Source organism: Heliangelus exortis, chromosome 1, assembly GCF_036169615.1.
Source record: "Heliangelus exortis chromosome 1, bHelExo1.hap1, whole genome shotgun sequence".
In the NCBI taxonomy this organism is placed as follows: Eukaryota; Metazoa; Chordata; class Aves; order Apodiformes; family Trochilidae; genus Heliangelus; species Heliangelus exortis.
The window spans coordinates 145,854,657-145,875,797 of record NC_092422.1 but is presented as its reverse complement, the minus strand read 5'-3'; the positions used below and the strand labels follow the sequence as shown (position 1 = coordinate 145,875,797).

The 21,141-nt window shown below is 51.6% G+C and overlaps 2 protein-coding genes across 3 annotated transcripts in view; one reads left to right on the top strand and one right to left on the bottom strand.

The window, feature by feature from the left end:
- RPL3 (ribosomal protein L3) overlaps positions 1-21,141 on the top strand; it is a 64,951-nt gene that overhangs the window by 31,700 nt on the left and 12,110 nt on the right. The gene's annotated exons all lie outside the window — the stretch shown is intronic.
- SYNGR1 (synaptogyrin 1) lies at positions 635-19,521 on the bottom strand. Of its 2 annotated transcripts, none has more exons than XM_071731127.1 (4): positions 19,244-19,521; positions 7,210-7,447; positions 5,626-5,771; positions 635-3,250 (listed from the first exon to the last, which is right to left on the bottom strand). In XM_071731127.1, the coding sequence occupies exons 1-4, from the start codon at positions 19,340-19,342 to the stop codon at positions 3,032-3,034; spliced, it is 702 nt and encodes a 233-aa protein (XP_071587228.1). In that variant the 5' UTR covers positions 19,343-19,521; the 3' UTR covers positions 635-3,031. The 2 variants fall into 2 exon arrangements, with proteins under 2 accessions (XP_071587228.1, XP_071587235.1); XM_071731134.1 differs by having other exon boundaries at positions 635-4,522; positions 19,244-19,518.

Here is a 21,141-nt window from a genome sequence, read left to right as displayed (position 1 = left end):
AGGAGAGTCCCACCCCCAGCTCTGTTACCACCAACCCTGCACTGCAAAGGCTGAAAGCACAACAACCCAAGGAGAATATGTCTTCTCCAATGAGCAAGAGCAAGGTGTTGCCTGAATATCTACTTTTGTAGCGTTCCCTGCCTTTCTTATAACACAAAGCAATGTGGAAAGGGACAGAGAGATGGGCACTAACCCAGGATGCAGCCACCTGGCTCATGTCTCATTGAAGTTCTGGCTCTGAGGGGGAGGCTCCTACCTCAGGCCCACCAGAGCCTATCAGCTGGTTACATGAGGGAAGCAAGCCAAAGAGGATTAAGAAAAGCTTGCTCATTAGTCACCCCTAAATGGCATTTAGCCATCTACGTAACCCTGCTGAGAGAAGGGGACTGTAAGATGCTCCTGGGCTACACCCCATAACAGGAGCCCCAGGCAGAACCCCCATGAGTGGTCCATACCTCTTCTCATGCACCGAGGCCTTCACTCCCCCACTGAGGAAACATGACGGGTAGTTCCTCACAAAAAGTACAAGATATTTTTGTGCTGAGGACAGGTAATTTATAACCTTCCCCTCCTCTTGGTCCCTACCTCCCCACACCCCCAAAAACACAAAGCATGAAGGATGCACAGATGAGTCTGGGTAAGTGCAACTAGTTTTTCTCTTCCTCCACCTCATCACTCACTGTGTTCTCTCCCCTGTTGGGAGAGACCGACTGGAGGGAGTGCCCCCCACAGCCACAGTCATAACGAACTTTCCTCAATAAAGTAACCCCCTCCCAAGCCTAAATATTAGGCTGAGACCACAGAAAAAGAAGCCTGAGGGGCTTCCCTCCAAAAAATACCCCTCCTATTTACAGTATTGCTTTTGCTCACAGCCACAGAGCAAGGGATGTGTGCCCACTCCCTCCTGGTGCATCCACAGGGCCAGCTGGTCCCCCATCCTCATCAGTGGTCAGCAAGGGGGAAGCAAGCCATGGGTAGGACAAGCCATGGGTAGGACAAGCCATGGGGACAGCTACCAGCAGCACAAGCCTGCTGGTGGGAGCAGGTAGAAACAGTGCCTATATACATCAGGAACAACTGTACCCCTACTCTCTTGGGGCCTGCAGCTCTATGGTTTCTACACCTTCCCCATCATTGTGAGGCAGCTGGAGAGGAGTCATGCTGGGAAGAGAGGAGGGACTGGTAAACTTGATGTCCTCCTGATGGCATGTTCACACAACTGCCTGTGTTTCAACCCTCCTGATTCCTCAGGGTGCTACAGGGAATAGACAGGACACTGAAGAGAAGCACCTATGTATTTTGGATCTGCCCCTGAGGCCAGTGTTGTGTGGAGCAGAGTGGCTGGCTGGGGAATGAAACTTTGCACCACTGCAAGGCATACCCTGCCTCTTGTGCTCTGAGAGATGTCTGTGCTGGGGATGTCAGTCCAGGTGGCTATTGCTGAATTATTTCCCTTTCAGGACTATCTTCAAACACAGACATTACTTCTACCCATGAATAGTGTGCTTCCACAGCTGTGTCTTTATTTGAAGCAAAAACATGAGGAGTGTGGAATGATGTCCATGTGAGCCCTATCTGAGAGTCACTGCTGCCACCTAGATGAGGCTTTAAAGACATCCAGGATCTAAGATGCAGCAGAAGATGCACTAAGGTATAGCCTAAATAAATTACAGCAAGCTTGACTTTCAGAGAGATAAGTCTGGCCCCAGCCAATTCTCTGCACATCAAGACCTCCTCCCCATCTGAGTGAGAGGCAAAGAGAAGCTGTGTGGGGCAGGACCCTTCCCCGCTTGGTTGCATCCTTATACAACAGCCAGACACATGGTGGCTGTGCCAGCAACAGTATTTCTTTAGAAGAAATCCTGCTTCATTCCTGTGTGCTACAAAGATGGTAGCAGCAAGATGCTTTGCACTGTGGTAGCAGAGTAACGGAGGAGGGTTCAGAAGGACCTGAGGAGTGAAACTGGTTTTCTTCTCCTCCTGCCCAGGGCAACATGGCAAAGCTTTCTTCTCTCTCTTGAGCCAGCCCAGCTGGGGATGAGGCCTCTCAGAATCCCCTAGAAGTCCACCTCCTTCATCCTTCCTCCCACAGGTACTGCGTCTGGGAGCCAGGAACTGGGCATGGCTCCCCTCCTGCCTCACCAAAAACTGGTCTGAGAAGAGTGGTGAGCAGGATGTACAGGTGAGGGGAACCACCTCCACCTCATTCCAAGGGGGCTGGGGAAGGAGTGACTCATGGCACTGCCCCTCTGTCCTACCAAGCTTCTTGCTGTAGCCTACAGACATGCCTGTGGTCTTTGATTGTACCTGCAAATCTTCCTCCTCCCTTCTCCTTTTAATCTCTTTGTGCTTCCCATCCCCCAATACCACTTCTCCCCAAACCCTCTAAAAATAAAGCTCCCCTCCCTCACCAGTGTGTGACATAGAAAAGTCCCCCTTTCTCTTCAGGGGGGATGCCCATCCCCCTCCCCTCCAGCATCCCCTCCACACCTGCATGCTGACTCCAAAACTGTTCCCCTCCCTGAGCCACCAGGCCCTCCAGCACAATTAGGATGCTCCCACATCTGCTCCAGCCTTTAGTGACACTGCCTCTTCTACCAAGGTCCCCAATCCCTCTCATTCCTTCCCTCTGCCTCCAGCACCCTCTCCCCTGTCCTGCTGGTGCCACAGCCCCTCTCCTGCCCACCAGCCAGACTCTGCTGCCCTCTGCAGCAAGGCAGGAGGGAGAGGAAAGAAGGGGGAACCTCTTTGTCACAATGCAGTGACAGATTTTGGAAGAATTTGGTACTGGCAGGTAGTTTTTTGGGGTGGAGGAGAAGGAAGAGGTGATGGGGAAACCCTTTTTTTTTTTTTTTTTTTTTTTCACCTTTTTTAAAAACAATAAATAAAAACAGATGACCCAGAAGGTTGGAGCATAGCTGAGAGCCACCTCTTGTGCCACTGCGCACGTGTCTGGTTTGTGCCTCGGCTTTCTGCTGGCAGCGGGAAAGGGGGCAGAGGGGAAAGGGGGAGGGAAAGGGGCATTGGTGGCTCAGTAGTTCTGCGTTTGGTACCCCTGTGTCTCAGTGTCGAAAGCATCTGCTGGAGGGGGCTGCTGGTATGTCCCCACCGCATCTGTAGCATCCTCCTCGTTTGTGTAGGGAGCATAAGGCATGCCGGAGTCCTGGCTTGGGTCCATGTAGTCCTGGGAGAAGAGGGCCGAATCGGCACCCAGCTGGAACCGCTGATACGCCAAGAATGCCTGTCCCACCTTTAAGGGAGGAGGTGGAGGGAAGAGGTGGGAAGCAGAGAGGGGAGGAGAGAAGGGAAGGGGGGGGGGAACGTACCAAGAAAGAGAAACAAACAAAAGTGGGGTTAGTAGTGGTTACGGATTAGTGCGTAAGGCCCGCGTGTCAGACCGCTGGTGAAACACCCCTGAGAGCATGGAAGTTCAGGCTGCCCCATGGAAAGCACGAGCCCCCTGCGTGGGAGGAGAGCCAGGCAGGGATGGCTGCCAGCCCAGATGGCTGTCTGCAGCCTGCCAGGGGCTCCCCGCTATCTCTGGGGTGTGCTGGGCACCTCCTGCTCGTCAGTGGGCTTTCACCGAGGTGGCACAGGTTGCAGAGGCTCAGCTGGCACGTGGTTATCCCATTCAGTCCTTCCTGCCCCTGGGAAAGGCAACCTGCCTCAGCAACAGTGCAGAAAGTTCATCTGCCGGGCTGGATGTATGCAGATGGTTTGTCTGCAGAGGTCAGGAAGGAGAGTGGGATTTGAGGTATCAAGGTAGTGGTCACCCCCTGTAGCCTCTTCACAAGGCAGCATCCACAGGGTGCAGCACAGACCTTGGGAAGGAGCAGCAGGAGGTAAGGGGGCTGCTTCCCAGGCCAGGGGATGGTTAGCAAGTGTACTGCTGCCTCCTGCCTTGGGCACGACAGGCAGGACACCCTTTGGTGGGCATAGAGAACCCAGGCATGGGTGTGAGCATTGCAGACCCCAGCAGGCATGGCTTGTTGTCCCAGAGCATCTCTGATAGAGGTGAGCAGTCTAGCAGGTGGTGGAGGGAGAGGTTTTCGAGGAATGAGGGCTAGGAGGAAATGGAGGAGACAAAGTAGTGAGGGCAGAGGGCGTCTCCTGGCTGAAGTATTAGGTCTGAGCAGTAGTCAGAAGAAAGGCACAGTGCTGTTATGCAACATTAGTTAGGGTACAGTGAAGGAGGGAAGAGAGCAGAGCAGGAGGAGAAGAAACTGCCAGTTCCAACTCCCTAGAGGGACATTCCCTGTTCAGTGGACAACCCCAAACCAGTTCAATGTCCCTGTCTTCCCACCCAGTGCCCCACAGTGACTACACACTCATGGTCAGGGTGTTGGAACAGTCTCTGCTCAGTAACCTCCTCCAGCTGCATCCCTTCTCCCCTTCTCCTGAACTCCCCCATCAGTGAGGGACACTAAGGCAGCAAGGATGGGGAGTTAGGGAACAGGGTATTGTATTCTTCCTGAAAAGTAATGTCTCTGAGTCTCCGGAAAGCCAGAAATGTGAGGAAACCCTGTGAGGAGAGAGATGGGTGTGGGGAGGAGAATCAGTAAGGAAGAGCAAATCAGAGTGTTTGATTGAAATAAAAACCCCAAGGTATTGGCAAAGAGGATGCCTATTTAGCCACTTGCAAGTCCATGCATCAGGGAGGACCACTGCAGTGTTGGCACTTCAAAAAGGGTCCTGAGGGACCCCTTGCAAAAGCCTTGCTTCTTACCACACTTTCTGCTGGAGCTTGCAAGGGGCTTTTGGCAGCACTCATGTGCAGGCCACAACCCTTTGCTGTCCCCTCTTCCTCTCTGACAGCTTGGTGGTCTTATGGCACCCTTCCTGCTTAGCCACCCCGCCCAAAATTAAGGCTGATAGGAAAAGGAGAAGATAAAGCCACAAGGGCTTAATGAACAGAGACTAGCCTAAAATACTTTCCTGCTTGACACTATCCTGTTACTTCAGACAAAAGTCACTCAGGCTTGCTGCCTTCAGAGACGAGAGGAAACCATGGGAGATATTTATATTGCATACTACCATTTTTCTAGGAAACTAGCAATAAGGATCAGCTGGGGAAAGGGCAGTCCTAAGAGACAACACCATCATCTTCCTAAGAGGGGACCCAATGAGACTGCACTGCAGTGGTGGGTGCAGGGAGAGAGCCCTGAGGGACACTGACCACAGCCTCTTGTCACCTCTGATGATACTTCCCGTGATGGGAGCAAAGCAGAGAAGGAGATTCATGTAACCCCCGTCCTGGAGCTCCTTTCTCTGCCAGCCATCTGTGAGGTGAAAATGCTGTTAAATTCCTCCTACACACAGGGAAAATGATGCTTGGGGATTGGCTAAGGTCATATTAGAGGTTTGTCAAGGACGATCGTTACTGGGATAGGGGACCCTCTTTCCCTTTGTGCTTATTAATAATCTAGCACATTCTTCCATGAAAGTTTTTGAGACCTTGTTTACAAAGTTTACCTCCTAATCACCTGCCCCTCCTGCTCTTTCTTCTCAGGAACCATGTGAACTGAGATCTCAGAGGGAATCACCCTTAGCCAGTCACCCTTCATTCCCCACAAGCTAATACAGTGCAGAGGGCACTCAATCCAATGTCATGGCTTCAGTACTCACCCAGGTGAAGATGGAGAAGAACGAGAACGTGATGGCTGCACGGGCTGCATCCCCTCCCTCATTCATTGGGTTGTCCTCTTCTTTTGAAGCTTGCCACTGGTTGGTCAGAAAGCAGAAGCCAACAAACCAGAGGAATGCCCAAAAGGCTGCAATAGACCAACACCAGCATGCCAAAGGGGAAGGGGAGAGATATCAAGAAGGCATTTGTGAATAGAACATAAACACACAACATTTCTCTGAAAACTTCAACTCTACAAGACCCACCAGTGTGTTGCAGACTGAGCCACACTCTGACAGTCTAAGCCCAAGTGACAGGCTTGCTGACGGCTAAATTGTCAAGGTGACAGTATGTGTCTGCAGAAAGTGCCTCAGGAGAGTTTATTTGCTTGTGTTTGGATTCATCATAGGACTTGCATTTGGCCTTGGGAGGGAGTCTGAAGGGCTTCCAGTACAGGAGTGATCACCTGGGCTCTCTGCAACAGCCACTGCTACACAACCCTGTCCTGCAAGGACAAGCGAAGAGCAAGTCCTTCCAAGGGAACTGCAGAAGAGTGGGAAGCTGCCTGGCACAGAGACTGGCTTTGGCTCAGGACAGCACAGGCTAAGGGACTGACACCAAGGAAAAGTGCTTAAAGGATCATTAACATGCTGCACCTCTGGGAAAGGGGTGAAGGCAGGGGGGAGCCCTGATTCCAGATCGGCAGCTGGTGAGGAGGAGTGGGACTCACCCTCATTGCCAGGCTCAGCCAGATACCCTGCAGCAAGGAAAATGGGCATTCCAAATTGGCAGCGAAACAGGGACCTGTCCTTCCCCTTCTCCTGCACACAGGACTGCTAGGCAAAGGGCTAACTGTGAACAAACCTGTGAACCAGAAGTCCTAAACAAGTCTGCACCTGATGCTGCACCTGACCCTGTCCTCACTTCACTGGCGGCCCCTTTGACAAACTGTGGGGAGTAGAGAAGTTTGTATGGCTGGAGTGAGCCAGGAGAGCAAAGCAGGATCACAGCAGGAGAACAAAGCTCCTGCTGGTGCTGGTGCTGACTGGAGTTACACACTCATGGACACAAGCACCATCACACTGTCTGTCACTTCACACTAGTGGGGATAGAGAGATCTGACTGTAAGCTAGAATAAGCCTCAGGGTTGGATGAGGTCCTGCACAGCTGCACAGGGGGAATGCCTGGTAACCTAGGAGGACTGGTTTAGTCAGCCTGCATGAAACCCTCAAGGTCTGGGGGTTTTTATGTAAAAATTTATAGGGTTCAATCACCTGGAGCTGGAGAAAAAAAGAAAGTACCATTTCCAGAGGCATCAACACTTGGCCCTACAGAGCACAGGCATGCAGGGAGGCATGACCTGATGATCCTAAAGGGATCCCTGAGCTATGCTCATGGAGAACAGCAGAGAGGCATCACACAGATTGCTAAGAAGCAGCGAAAGGGAAAGGAGAGAAAGAGAAGGCCTGAGAGGGTAAGGAACCCAAAGATGTCCCTGCTAGCACGGATCTGTGCCTGCAAGGGGGCAGAAGCTCCTTCCTTGGTGGAGGAGAGAGGCGCTGCGGCCAACAGGCCAGGAAACTCACCCGAGACTCCGATGTCCGAGAGCACTGCCTTCTTGCGGTCCTTGACACTGCTGATCTGTGGGAAGTAGGCATCCAGAGCCAGGTATAGAAGGCAGCTGAGGAAGGCGAGGACACCCACGGTAATGCCGTAGTTGCAGGCATTGCGATTGCGGTTGAAAATGCAGTGCTCTTGTGTCTCGTCCAGGCGGTTCACGTACCCTTCATTGACAATGGAGCCAAACACCACGATGGAGAACACCTGGTGAGGAGGGAGGCAGGAGACATCTCAGGGCAAGCTCCCATCTCCCTGGACCAGCACAAAGGAGCAGACCTACGCAGGGACGGACACCCTCCACCTCTCTGATCTGCTGAGCTCCCATCCCACTGCCCTTCCTGGGCTGGAGCCACGGGGAATTTACTGGGGAGGTGGTCTCATTTTATTTCTGAGGATTGACATTAAATAGGACCTTTTTATCCGTCTAAGCTAAATGAATGTAAAGCAGTCACAGTCTGGAGTAAGGGTGGCTTCCTGCAAACACAGAGGGAGGCAAAATGGAGTGTAAATTGGGATACAGTTTTGGTGCGGGTGCCTGTGTAGAAGGGCTCTAAGTAGTGGAAATCCTCTTAGTCTGCACTTGTTCTCCCACCCACTTCTTTCCTTTCTAAGAATTCATTGTTTCTACCACGCATTTGTTCATTAATTTTATCTATCCAGCTACTCCACTCTTTTCCCCATCTGCCCTCCCACAATCCACAGCCCTGCCTGCTCTGCAGCTTCATTCTGCCAGGCACCCGCTCTCCTCATCTCCCCACACATCACACACCTCTTACCAACAGCTTTCCATCAGCCCAGCCCATGACACCACCTCTCCTTCCCACTCACCCGTATGCCGGCACCTCCCAACCTTTCCCATGGACTTCATGGGCCAAATATTTCCCCTCCAGGTCCAACTGGCAAGGCCACCATGAGTCCTCTCTACCCCTCACCGCCACTGATGCTGCATGTTATTTTAAATCAGGTAGAATTAAGGATGAGTCTAGGTAGAAATGCCATAATCCCCAGTTGCAGGTCTAATCTTTGCTCCCGGGCTTAGCCTTTGTCACCTGCCACAAGGCTGTCCCTCTTTGACACAGCAGGTTCACCAAAGCAAAGAGCTATTTTCAGCAGCCCCAGTCCTACATCTCAAATAAACAGCTTCCTCTCGCAGCCAAAGGAGAAAGAGGGGAAGATTAAGGCAGTGTGTACAGATTTTTCTTTGCAGGACATCTTGAGACCCTCAGTAGGAGCAGCCCACCTGCAGGGGCCCCAGGCAGATGGGAAATGGGACCTTGAGGATGGGGTTAACACCTGGGAGGTGTCTGCACCTGGCACCCTTGGAACAGGCAGGAGCCTGGCACCCTTGGAACAGCCACCCAGCACCCCAGGAGAAGGAGTATACAAGAAGATGCGGAAGCCAAATCTCCTGCAGGGAGTGGAGGTAGATCTGAGGGTTTGCTAGGTCAGACCCTGTAACCCAGCCAGCAGAAGGAATAGCAGATAATCCAGAAAGTGGAGAAGCAGCTTTGTGAGTGCAGGGAAAATTAACTGTTGATTAAAGCCAACCCAATACACCACCATCAGTGGGGTTGGATGTCTGAGACCCACTGCACAGACCTCTGCTCTTCATCCTGTGTCATCAAGAAACAAAAGAAAAACCTTACTCATGGTCACTAAAAGCCCTTGGGGAGATACTAAATGCTGACCATGTTTCAGCTGTCAAGCTCTAGCAAGTATCCACTGATATGGATATTTTTGCACCCTAAGGCTCATAATTGGACCACACTTGGGTTGCTGAAAATTGGCATATTTTTGACACAGTAGAGCAAACTAAAAAAGCTGGAAGCTGGAGGGGACTATATGGGTTCTCTGAAAGTTCACAAGAGCTTTTTAAGCTTAGAAGTAAAACAACAGATTTCTCCTGTTCCTCCTTCTTGAAAGTCAAGATGGGTCATACTCTGCAGAAATTGCCTGTGGAAATTAAATAAAAATCCCTTCTGCCTGAACCAAAGGTCTGGTCTTCACAATTTCAGCCTGATTGGTTTGGAAAGCAGCAAAATTGCACACACTTAGAGCCAGGCTCTTTCAGTGGGAAGTCTTGCACACATTCAGCACAAGCTGGGCTGAGAGGTCTGCCCAGGACCATCAGCAGTAACACCCTGAGTGGAGGCTGACAGAGTCCTGAACTGATGTCCCAGTGTGAGGCTGGGACCAGTGCTGACCCTGCCCCCTGAAGTACCAACTTCCATAGATTTGGATTACAAAGCAGGTGCCCAGTTTTCCACAGCATTAGACAGAAAGTGTATCTTCTCTTTGAAAGAGGACAAATAGCCTCAAAAGTGGTCTAGCTTGGTGTTGGCTTTTGGTAAAACATCCATTCCCTGAGGCAGGTCAGCCCTTGCAACAAGCTATACTGAGAGACTTTGCTTGCTCATTTGGGATGGCTGAACTTCTGTAATGGCCTCTCCCTAGAGACACCTCTGTTCACTCTGCTCATATCCTGATACACCTCTTCCCTCTGCTCTTATCTTTGGGTTTGCTGCTGACCTGGAAGAGATGTCATCTGTGAGCAAAAGAAGCACAATTATTCTTTTGCATTTGCTCTTTCATACTTTTTTATGCTGGCACCTCATAAAGACACAGCTCAGTCACAAGACCAGAGGGACCTCTCCATTTCCCTAATTTTCAAGCAGAGGTGGCATTCCTAAATTCCTTGATGCCACAATCTTGATTTCCAAGATGCCACAAGTTCTCTTCTGAGGAGAGAAACCTGTTTTACAGCCTGGGGGAGCCTAAGGTATGATTTACTGGCAAACATCTGATTTAGGATGATCTTAGAGTTCTGGGGGAGATTTCCACTAAGGGTATTCTCACTCATGAGCAGACCATGTCACCACAGACTTGTGTCCTGAAACAGCCTCCCCAAAGTACTCTTTGCCCTTGGGAAAGCCTTCTACAGACCAAAGCACAGTAGCTTAAGGGATGTCTTCTTCTGTCTTTCCTCACCACTGGTATCAGCTCCAGTCCCTGACGCCCCAGAGAGGACAAGATTAGTGTCAATGGAAAGGACTCGTTCCCTTTGCCAGCCTACCAACACCCTCATGGCACAGCAAAATGCTGTGAGGATCCACTGTGCACACAATCCTGGAGATGGACTGGATAACACCAACTGGGCAACAACAGGCAGGCTCAAACCAGGGGCTTCAGACTGACAAGCAGAGCTGGGCAGCAGAAGAGGCCACTGCTGATGCTCCAGGTAGGCAGCATCACCCGTTCCATTCCCATGCTGTCTATACTCACAAGCTGTTGCAACAGGTACACCAAAAAAAATTCTAGAAAAAATATTATGAGATCCCAGATCTTACAGCCCTCAGGAGAAACTGTTGCACACCTAATCCATGGCAGCTACTTCTTGTTGGTATGGGGGCAAGTGGGTGGAAGCTCAGTGACATAGCAATACAACTTAGAGCAAGTATTCTTTATTTCCTTGATTTCATAACCCATGCCCGTGCAAAGATGATCCAGACAGCAGGTACAGTATGAATGCTGCCTGGTTTTGAAACAAAACACCAAATCTGCAGGCATGAAGCATTCACATTCCTATTCCTATACCATCTACAGCACTACTGAAGAAATGCCAGCTACCAGCATCACTGGCACAAGCCTCTTGCCCCTCTGTGCTACCCCTGCTTTTTCCTTCTACTCACTTGGCGTAGCAAATCCTCGCTGCACAAGGCCTTGCCTGCAGCCACTAATAAAGTGAACTTGCATCCAGCTGCAAAGAAGAGGTGAGAAGAAGATGGATAGAGTCTTCTGGCTGAGCATGAGACTTCAGGAAGTGACTTGTCCAAAGGCAGACAGGAGGTGGGTGCAAAGCCCTGCATCCTGATGCCCCCAAACACAGTCCATACTTCCACTCCATAAAGGGAAATCATCAACCACTTTCCTATGCTCAGCAACACAAACCAGGCAGCCACCCCCAGCTTTGGCTGCCACAGTGGCCTCAGTTCTTCAGCAAGGCTAAGTTTATGTCAGCTAACAGGACTTAAAGTAACATGATTTTTAGGTTGAAAGGGTTTCCTTAAGCCTCCAAAAGACACATTAATTGGGTAGATGTGTGGCCTGACTGGAGGTACACATTTAATAAGCAGTAACATACCTGTCTGCACTCAAAAAAGGGGACAGAAAACATCATGTGGAGAAGATCTGACAAACACAGTGTTGGTGCTGAAATGCAGGTTTTCTCAGTGTCTCTGCTCCTTAAACACTGCATCCACACAGGTTGTTGGAATGATAGTCCTAGGCTTCCAGGAGTTTCAAGGCACCAAGCAAAGCCCAGAACCAGTCACTTTGTAAAGCTGATGGAGACAGAGTAGCTCACTGAAAGACACAGAAAATGAATGTATTGCTAAGCAGTGCAGGGACGAGAGATGGGGAGAGGCTGAGAGTTTCCCTGTCCCAGTTTCTTGAGGGTCTGGTCCTGGCTGTTCTGGGAGTGTTAGAACTCACTGCTGAAAAGTGCAGAACAGGCAAAAGGATGCATGCCACCATAAAAGACCTTGTGATTTTTTTTCTCTGTCACTAAACTAGGTGATTGAATTTTTCCAAAGGCAAAAGCAAGAGATGAGCCCTCAGAGGAGAGGTTCTTGGGTCCCTCCCCACCTCCCCACTGCAGGCTCAGCCCTGCAGAAAGCCAGCCAAAACCTCCTGAGTGTCATGTGAGACTTTCCACCATGCCCATCCCCAGCCATTCATCAGATGCCCCTGAGCATCATGTGATGGATGCACGTGTCCAGCCTCCAGCGATGCACTTGGATTTTCCTGCACCTCATCCCAGGACTTTTTTGCATTGTCTCCTGACTTCATCCCTGAGGTCTTTCCACTTGTCATAGCAGGGGTAAGGATGAAGAGGATTTTCATTGAGCCACCTGCTTGGGCTCACTGTTGTGCCCTCTGGTCACAGACTCTGTCTCACTGCACACGGCCTCTCCCTTTTTCATTCTATTATAGAGAGGAAATAGTTTAGTGACTTCATATTCCTTGTGGGGCTTCAAATCAAATTCAACCTGGACAGAGTGAAGCAGAAACCTCTTCTGTGTCTGACCTGGTAATGACCACGAACAAATCCATTTAAAAAGAAAGGAAGAGTAGGGGAGAGTGCAAACAATAAACTGGCAGAGATGATCTGGCTTTCATTTTCATTCAGCCATTTGCAAATGGAGTCTCTGGAAAGCTTTGGAGAGCTCTGCACGGACATGTATTATTATCATCATTAAATCTACTTGTATCTAGTTCATTTTGGAGAAAACATATGCAGCTTTTCATAAGCATGGGACTGGCAGCTTGGAAACAGGCGGCCTCTATTTATTCCCTCCAGCCGGCACCATGCAGGCAGAGAACAACTCCTGCCCACGGTCTCCACGGTGTGTCTGAGCCCTGTGTGGGTGCTGGAGGGGGACAGCCTCCCCTTGACCTTTGTTACCCAATTCCCCTAAGCATGGCAGGGGGTATGAGCACGGACACACCAACACCTCCCTCCCAGCTCAGCCTCCCTGGGCAGCAGCCACGCAGCACCAGCTCCTTAAGTGTGGCTGAGCCGAAGCAGGTGATGGAGGGGAGAAAGGCTCTGCATCCCTAATTCCTGCCACGGGATCTGGGACAGGCACTCCTGGCCAGCTGGCTTTATTTCACACATGGCTTGGCAGCCGACAGGAGAGCCATTAACCCTTCTGCCTCCATCCAGACCTGTGCTTGGGTCAATCTTCCCCCTGGGAGCCAGCAGCCGAGAAGCCTCTGATGAAAGCCAGGGTTGGGTTGAGCAGCCATGCCTGACATCCCAGGGAAGGAGAAAGAGCTTTGTCATGTGAAGATGTTCACTGGTAGAACAAAAGGCTGTGTCCCAGAGAGCAACTTCAGGAAACTGTCCTGTCCCACAGGTCTCACACTCTTCTCATGGTCAAGCAGGATCTTCTGTCCCGCCACCACTAGAGATAGTCCCCATGGCCACATCTCCGTGGTGGGATCCAGAAAGGCCACAGAGATGAGGGGTGGAACACCCCTCCTATGAAGATAGGCTTAGAGAGTTGGGGTTGTTCATTCTGGAGAAGAGAAAACCTGAGAGACCTGATAGAAGCTTTCCAGTGCCTGAAGGGGCTGGAGGAAAGATGGGGAGGGACTTTTTGCAATGGCATGGAGGGATGGGACAAGGGAGAACAGTTTTAAGCTGAAAGAGGGTAGATTTAGATTAGATGTTAGGAATAAATTTTTCATTGTGAGGGTGGTGAGACACTGGCAGAGGTTGCCCAGAGAAGTCGTGAATTCCTCCCCCCTGGAAGCATTCAAGGCCAGGTTGGATGGGGACAAGGGAGAACAGTTTTAAGCTGAAAGAGGGTAGATTTAGATCAGATGTTAGGCATAAACTCTTCATTGTGAGGGTGGTGAGGCACTGGCAGAGGTTGCCCAGAGAAGTCGTGAATTCCTTCTCCCTGGAAGCATTCAAGGCCAGGTTGGATGGGGCTTGGAGCAACCTGGTCTAGTGGGAGGTGTCCCTGCACATGCAGGGGGGCTGTAGCCACATGATCTTTAAGGTCCCTTCCAACCCCAATCATTCTGTGATTTTGTGCTTCCCAGATGGTCCCATAACCAGGTCAGCACTCTGCAAAATGACTTCCCAAAAGTTTCATCTTTTTCTATGAGGAAGAGTTCAGTTTTCTTTCTAGAAACACATCTCTCCCTCTTCAGCTTGGCTGTGCCAGCATCCATGAAGGACCACATCCTCTGTCACCTGCACCTCTCACAGCCACACCAGTCATGTCCTCTCTGCTGCCTTGTCTTGCCACAAATGCTTGCCTTAACTATGTCTCGTCTCCATGAAGTTTCCCCACTATTCACTCATCTGCCTCTCATGTCTTGAAATAGCAGATTATATATTATTATCCTTTTATTTTTGCTCAGATTTCTGACTGCGTTTGGTCCCTATGTGCTATTTCTCATATTTTTATCTTCAAATGTCATTAACAAGAGATTTATTCCTGTTTCAGTATCTTTCCTAGAAACACCATGCTGGAAACAACACACCCTTCTGTACCCAACCCTGAATCACCTCATGGCTTTGCACATCTATTGCTCACCTTCTGATGTGGCCTCTCACTCAATTCCAGTGACAGTGATCCCCAGAAAAAGCCTCTGCAGTCAATCCAAGGAAGGGGATCCTATGAAGAACCATACCTAGGGCCTGACTCATAGCACATGCTTTGAACCACCACGTTTATTTCATCGTGTGCCAACCTATGTTGCAAGCAAGCTGCCAGCAACCATGGTGGTGGGGACAAAATCCCTTGGAGGAGAAGAGGCAGAGAGCACAAGCTATGATCCATGAATATAGGGAACATCTCAGCTAAATTCAGCCAGGATGGAAGGAAGATGGAGGTTGCAGCTGGTTTCAGACTATCCTGGCCATAAGGCTCTGTTTAATTGTACCACAAGCCCACAGGAAGCAAAGTGCAGTGGGGTGTCAAGAGGCAAAGGGTGTTGCAAGTCAGGCAACAGGGTGGTGATGGATCCAGCCAGGACCCACTAGCAAGGCACGTGATGAGGCTCCCTGCCATGCTGGGGCTTGCTCCTGTCCTCCAGCTCTCAGGTGCTATCCTGTTGTGGTGAGGATGCAGATGCAGTTCCTGTCCTTCACTTGCCTTGCCTGCTTAGCCAGAGCTGCCTGGGATGGAGCGTGCCTGCAGAGACAGGGGACAGCTTGAAATGTCTGCCTGCTCCTACCAGTCAGGGGATATGGTGGCAATGGCAGTAGCTGATGGAGGAGGAGATGAAGGGCAGGCAGCACCTCTCCTCACTGAACATACCTCTGGAAGGGTAATGCCCTTGGCATCAGAGGGAGACTTGATGTCTCAATCCATGTGGCAAGTTTTAATGGGCTGCTTTGCCTACATGGCTGAGGTTGGAAATCCTCACCCAAGCTGCCTAGTTGGGGCCCGCTTCCAAAAAGCAAGTTACTTTTGCCTTGTTTGCCTTCTACATTGAGCAGCGCTTCCGTTTCTCTAGCAAGCAGGCTTCCAAGCAGTCGGGAGTGCCTGGAACAACCTGTTTCAATTAGCATTTTACTTATTTATGGAGTCCGTGCTACATCCAACGCCTGAGGGTTGCAAAGGAGCCTCCCTGCTCCCCCACACTGTCTGCGGAGAGCACCGTGGGTCAGGGCACAACAGGATTATGCAGGGATGTGCCCACGCTCGCCTGTTTTATTTCAAGAATGATCCTGGATCCACGTACCATAGCAGAGCTCCAGCTCAATATGGGTCACCTCCACTTGTTCCAGCTGTAGCACCACTAGCTCCAGCTGTTGGCTCCTCTAAGCAGGCTGAAAGCAGGTTTATATGGCAGGGTGGTAAAAAAAACACCCATGCACCCATGTCCTGTCTACAGTGGGGCACCAGCTGCACGATGCAGCACATCTCTGTGTTGCAGACAGCAGGAAGCTGTGGCACAGCGTGGAGGAATGCCTTGAAAGATCAAGACTAAGAGTCAGCCTGCTTGTCTTCTCTTCACCACCACTGAATATAGGGAGGAAGTTTTCTGCCCTTCTCCACAGAGGTGGGAAAGCCTCCAGAAGCTTGCAACAGTGCTTTTGTTGTGTAAGCCTCAGTCCAGCCTGACTGGACAAGTCTCCTCATTGCAAGACCCAAATGCCCTTGGAGGCATCCTCAGCAGAGATGCTCAGGAGGGATTGCTCTTTAGGGCTGCCTCCATGCACTACAAGGTGCTTTTTCACCCAAGCAAGTGTATCTGGGGCAGGCAGCAGCAGAGAAATGGCTCATGCTGCCACTGAGTATCCAAACCTTACACAGGTGCCCTGCAGGACCACCACCACTTACCAGCACCCATGCCAGGCAACTTTTCTGTAGGGAGATGCATATGTATTCAGCTGTGCCTGACCTCTAGAGCACCTAAGAAACCTAAGCTGCCTCACAACACTGTCACAGTGGACAGATAACTCCAGAATTGCTGACCTCTTTCCATAGTTTAGCATCCTCCATGTCAAACCTATCCCATCTCCTCCTCAGCAAGCAGCATCACAAATAACCTTCAGTCACCTCATTTGCTCCTGATTCTGCAGCTCTCCCTAGAGATTTGCTACCACCTCAAGTGGGCTGCAAACTCTATGGGCAGGAAACAGTTTTGCTGCCTGTTGGTAGAAAGCCATAGACATCTCTGTGCCAACATGAAGTCTGCTAAAAAGGCAGCATGAACTGAGCACAAGGTCACTGCCTGGGAAAGCGATCATGAGAATTTCTGCCCTCAGTGAAAGCTCATCACATGAAAGGGGCCACAAAGAGTATCCAGCTTGCCCCAGATTTCTGATGAACCACCCACACCACAAGGAGGATAAAGGCAAATGAGATCTCAGGAGACGGCAGGCAAAGTGGATGCCAAGGTGGGTGAAAGGAAGGACTCCACATTATAGAGACCACAGGGAGGGAGAGCCCTTCACCACCAGAAGTTTGGCTTATAGAGCCTGGCAACAGAAAGGCTAAGTGCGGATGTGATTGCAGACTATAAATATACCCCTGGGGAAAACACCACGGAGGGAAAAGCACCATTAAACTGAAGGGCACAAGAGCACAAAAGCAAATGCATAAAAACCCAGCCACAAACAGATTTATTGTGGAAGGCCCTGACCAGGGGAGCCACTGAGCCCTCTCCCAAAGGGAGTGAGAAGGGAAAAAAACCCATGAATTTTCTTTTTTTCCAGCAAAGTTCAACCAGTTCACAGAACGGGCCATAAAAGGTCTGATGCTTGTGACAGCCTGAGAAAGGACTTCAGTGCCCATGAGGACCCACCCCTCTTGGTTTCAAGTTAAAAAAAAAAACCAAAGGAAACCACAACTAAGTATCCAGGGTGAGCTTGTGACTGCTCATCTTTGCAGAGGGAGAGATGTTTTGGAGGACAGACAAGATCAAACTGCTGCAAAAGCTCCAGAAGGAACTCATATTTTGGGATAGAAGACGTCCACGCACTGCCTTGCACCACAACTGCCAGGCCAGCCTCCCTTGCTAGACTGCTGACCTGGAGCACCTCCAGCTCCTGCAAAAGACTTTAATTTCCACAGGCGAGTGAAATGCTCTGGGTAAATCCTGTCCTGTCCTCTGTCAAGGTCAGACAGGCAGGGGGAAACAATATGGGGTCCCACAGAGATGCCAATCCCCAAAAAGTGCTTCTTGTTTGGGGAGACCTTGTGGCTAAGCTTTGGTGAGCGAGCTGACAGTGTCCAAGATATTTTGAAGCAGAGTTAGTGCCTAATTAAAAAAGAAACATATTTCCTGTTCTCTCTCCCTCACCCGGTGCCTCTGGGAAGCCAAAATCCCGCAGTGCTGGGATGAAGGGGAAAAAAAACAACCACCAGACCGAGAGAAAAAGAGGAAATTCTGCCAGAGAGATTAGCACTGGGCAAGCTTTTGTAGGTCACACCACGTCCATCATCTCCAGGCATGCAGGCTGGCTCTGCTCCATCCGCATCGGAGCGGGGGGCACATATACCCCCTCATTCAGCATGCAGCAGCAGTCCTGGGTATGGTTTGTCTGCTCCCAGCGTGATGTGCTGTACCATAAACAAACCCGGGCAGATGGACGGACGGACAGATTGCCTGCATTAATCATGTCCTCAGCTGTCTCGGGGCTCTCTGGCTGCCCTCCGAGTCACGTCACCCAGAGGGGACATCACCCACCAACCCGGCTGGGAGCACGAGGGCTGCCATCCCACTGCTGGCAGCAAGCTGGGCCACCTTCTCCTTCCCTCCTTGTTCCCCTCGCCTGACACCGCTTTTATTTTACCAAAGCCAGCCTGACGCCTCTTCTCCCAGCCCCGGTGCGCATGTGTCTCCTCTGCTCCCTCTCCTTGCCCTCCCTTCTCCGCTCCCGGCAGAGACCTCAATCTCTCCCGGCTAGCTGGGTGCTGCAGCTCCGGCTCCCTTAATCCCAATGACCTTCTTGTACATACGCACCAACCCCATGGCCAGCCATGGGATCGGCGTCACGGGAAGAGGGAAAGACCTTCCCCCCGGCACCCTGCGCCCTCCCCACCGCTCCAGTTAGACCCACCCCCCCACCCCCCCCCTTACCCAAGCCCCCTTCCCACAAATTTCAGAGGGGGAAACATTACACTGGAGAGAGAGAAGCATTACATTAGCGAGAAGGTTGGAAGCATAAAATACAGAGCAACATCCAGCCCCGTGGAGCCCCACAGTTCTCCCCGGCACGGCCAAAACCCAGTGCCCCTCATGCACCCCAGAGCCACGCCAGGGCTGTAGCACCATCCCCAGCTTCCCCTCTTCCCCCTGCATCCCACTGCCTCCCTGCACCCATCATAAACCCACTGGAGGGAAAGAGGGGGAGAGAAGACCCCCCCCACCACCCTCGAAACAGCAGGTATGGAGACAGGGTCACGGCCCAACTTCTCTTTTACCCCTTCCCTCCCCAGGGAAGAAACCCCAAACCAGAGAGCTCTCACCCCACATGTCCCTATATGTCCCTATATCCATACAGATATATACGCACATATGGCTGTACATCTGTGCCTGCACACATGTATGTAGAAATATACATGGAGATACACATGTAGGGAGATATATAAACCCACAGAGAAATCCATGTATCTGAACATACATGCATAGATACATATATATATGATATAAATACCTATAGGGGGGCATATGCGTATATATCTGTGTACAAATATAGATGTGTGGAGACGTACAAATCGGCATACGCGTATCTATGTATGCGGATACATATACAAGCATATATAAAATAATAATAAACGTATAATGCTTAGCAGCATATAATTATAAAAATATATAATGGTATAGAACATAATGATTTTATATAAATACGTAGCGAGGATGGGGCTGGCGGTGCCCGGAGGGAGCCCCTCGCCCCCCACAGCCCGGCGAGATGCCCCCGCCCCGGTGCCGGTGCCATTGGTGGTGCCGGTGTCGGCGGGGCCTTACCCATGAGACGAGCCGCAGGAGGGTGTGCGGCTGCCGGATGAAGGCTTGCGGGTCGAAGGCTCCGCCGGCTTTCCCCGCACCGAAGGCGCCCCCGTCCATGGCGGCGCGGGGGTGGGCGGGAGGCGGGCGGGGGGCTCGGCGGGCGGTGCCGGGCTGCACCGAGCCGTGCCGGGCTGCACCGAGCCGTGCCGAGCCGAGCCGAGCCGAGCCGCGCTGAGCCCTGCCTGGCAGCCCGCCGGCGGCGGCGACGAGCCGCGCGCTCCCGCCCACGGGGACGCGCCGCGACGGGAGCGAGCACCCACCCCCTTTCCTCCCCCCCCACACCCCTCCGCCGCTACCGCCACATCGTGGGGAGGGGGGAGCGAGGGTGTCCGTGGGGCAGAGTGTGAGGAAGGCGTGGGTGGAGGGGGGGGGTGGGGAGCGGAGGGGGGAAGGGGTGGCAGCCCACTCCTCCCGGGAGAGGGAGGCAGGGGTGCTGCCCCAGTTTGTTCTGGTCGGGCCTAGCAGACGTGTGGGTCGAGCCCTCTGCCTACACGCACCCTCTGCCTCCCCTCCGCATGGGAGTGTTGCAGACACCATAGGGGAATTAAGGCTTTCCCCGCATGGGTGAGACCCGGGTGTCCAAGGGGAGCAGCCAGTGATGCTCCCTGCCAGGCTCCTGCTCCCTGATGAGACCCAAAATGCCACTGCAGCAAAGCCTCGGGCTCTCCTTTCTGACATCCCTCACCCCATAGATGCCCTTTCCCGGGGAGGGGGCTGCAGGGAAAAAGGGCCTTTTGCAAACATGGGGAGTGCAGTCTTTGGGGAGACACCCTGATTGCGGGAGGCAGAGACTGCAAGGTACTCACACGGCATCCCTGAGGCTGTGGCTTCTCCAGTGACCACAGCACTGCCACTGCCACCAGCACAGCCAGGTAGGGATACCTGGGAAGAAGCCATCCAGCCCCAGGGGAAGCTCAAGCTTTTTGGCCTGTGCATTTTGCACAGAGCAGCTGCCTACCAGCTGGCTTCAGCAAAGTCCTCAATAATCTATATTAATATGAGGGAAATTAAAAGCAAGCACTGGAGTTGTAACAAGGTTCTCTAAGCTCAGCAGTGGAAGCCAAAACTGTTCAGAGTCCACTTGTCCAATTCAGACTGAACACAGCTGAAGCTGAAGTTCAAAGGCTTCAGCTACCCTTGCACTGCAACTCCACTGGGCAAACCACAGGATATAGAATCACGAAGTTTTGGGTTGGAAGGGACCTGAAAGACCAAGACCCAGTTCCAACCCCCTGCCATGGGCCCAGACACCCTCCCACTAGACCAAGCTCAGGGAGGGGGAATGCACGACTTCCCTGGGCAACTGGTTCCAGTGTCTCAGCACCCGCACAATGAAGAATTCCCTCCTAACATCTTATCTAAATCTACTCTCAGTTTCAAATTGTTACATTTCCAGCTCCTCATTAAGGAGATACTCAAGCCAGACAGCAGCTTTGGGGACAGTAGCCAGCCAAAGGGTGAGGTGAGCCTTTGGTAAAGTTTCATAGTGCCGGGACATCTTCAGTAGTCTCAGAAAACCAAAAGTTTCCTCACTGAACGCTGAATCCCCATGAACTAAGGGAAATGAATGAAAGAGGGGAGACAAGTGAAGAGGGGAGAGGTTTGATTTTGCTAAATAAATAGATGTCTGAACTGCTTTGGTGTTCTAAATGAACAAGGCTTGGACCCAGCCAAACAAGTCAGCCAGGTACATAGCAAAACCAGTTCCAGTTGCTTCTGCTCTGGACCTAGGTGGAGTGATGGTGCTGCATCAGACAAAGACAAAGCAGGATGACTGGTTGGATGGCTCACATCCTGTTCGCCCCCAGGTCACACCGATGCAGAGTCAGGTTAGTGAGCAAAGGGAGGAGCAGTGG

Bases quoted from the DNA above. Each gene is read 5' to 3' on its own strand.
- SYNGR1 (XM_071731127.1), bottom strand. From the start codon at position 19,342: ATGGACGGGGGCGCCTTCGGTGCGGGGAAAGCCGGCGGAGCCTTCGAC. The intron at 7,448-19,243 runs GTAAGGCCCCGC...CCTCCTCACCAG, and splicing joins TCCTGCGGCTCGTCTCATGG to GTGTTCTCCATCGTGGTGTT. The intron at 5,772-7,209 runs GTGAGTTTCCTG...GGTCTATTGCAG, and splicing joins CTCGGACATCGGAGTCTCGG to CCTTTTGGGCATTCCTCTGG.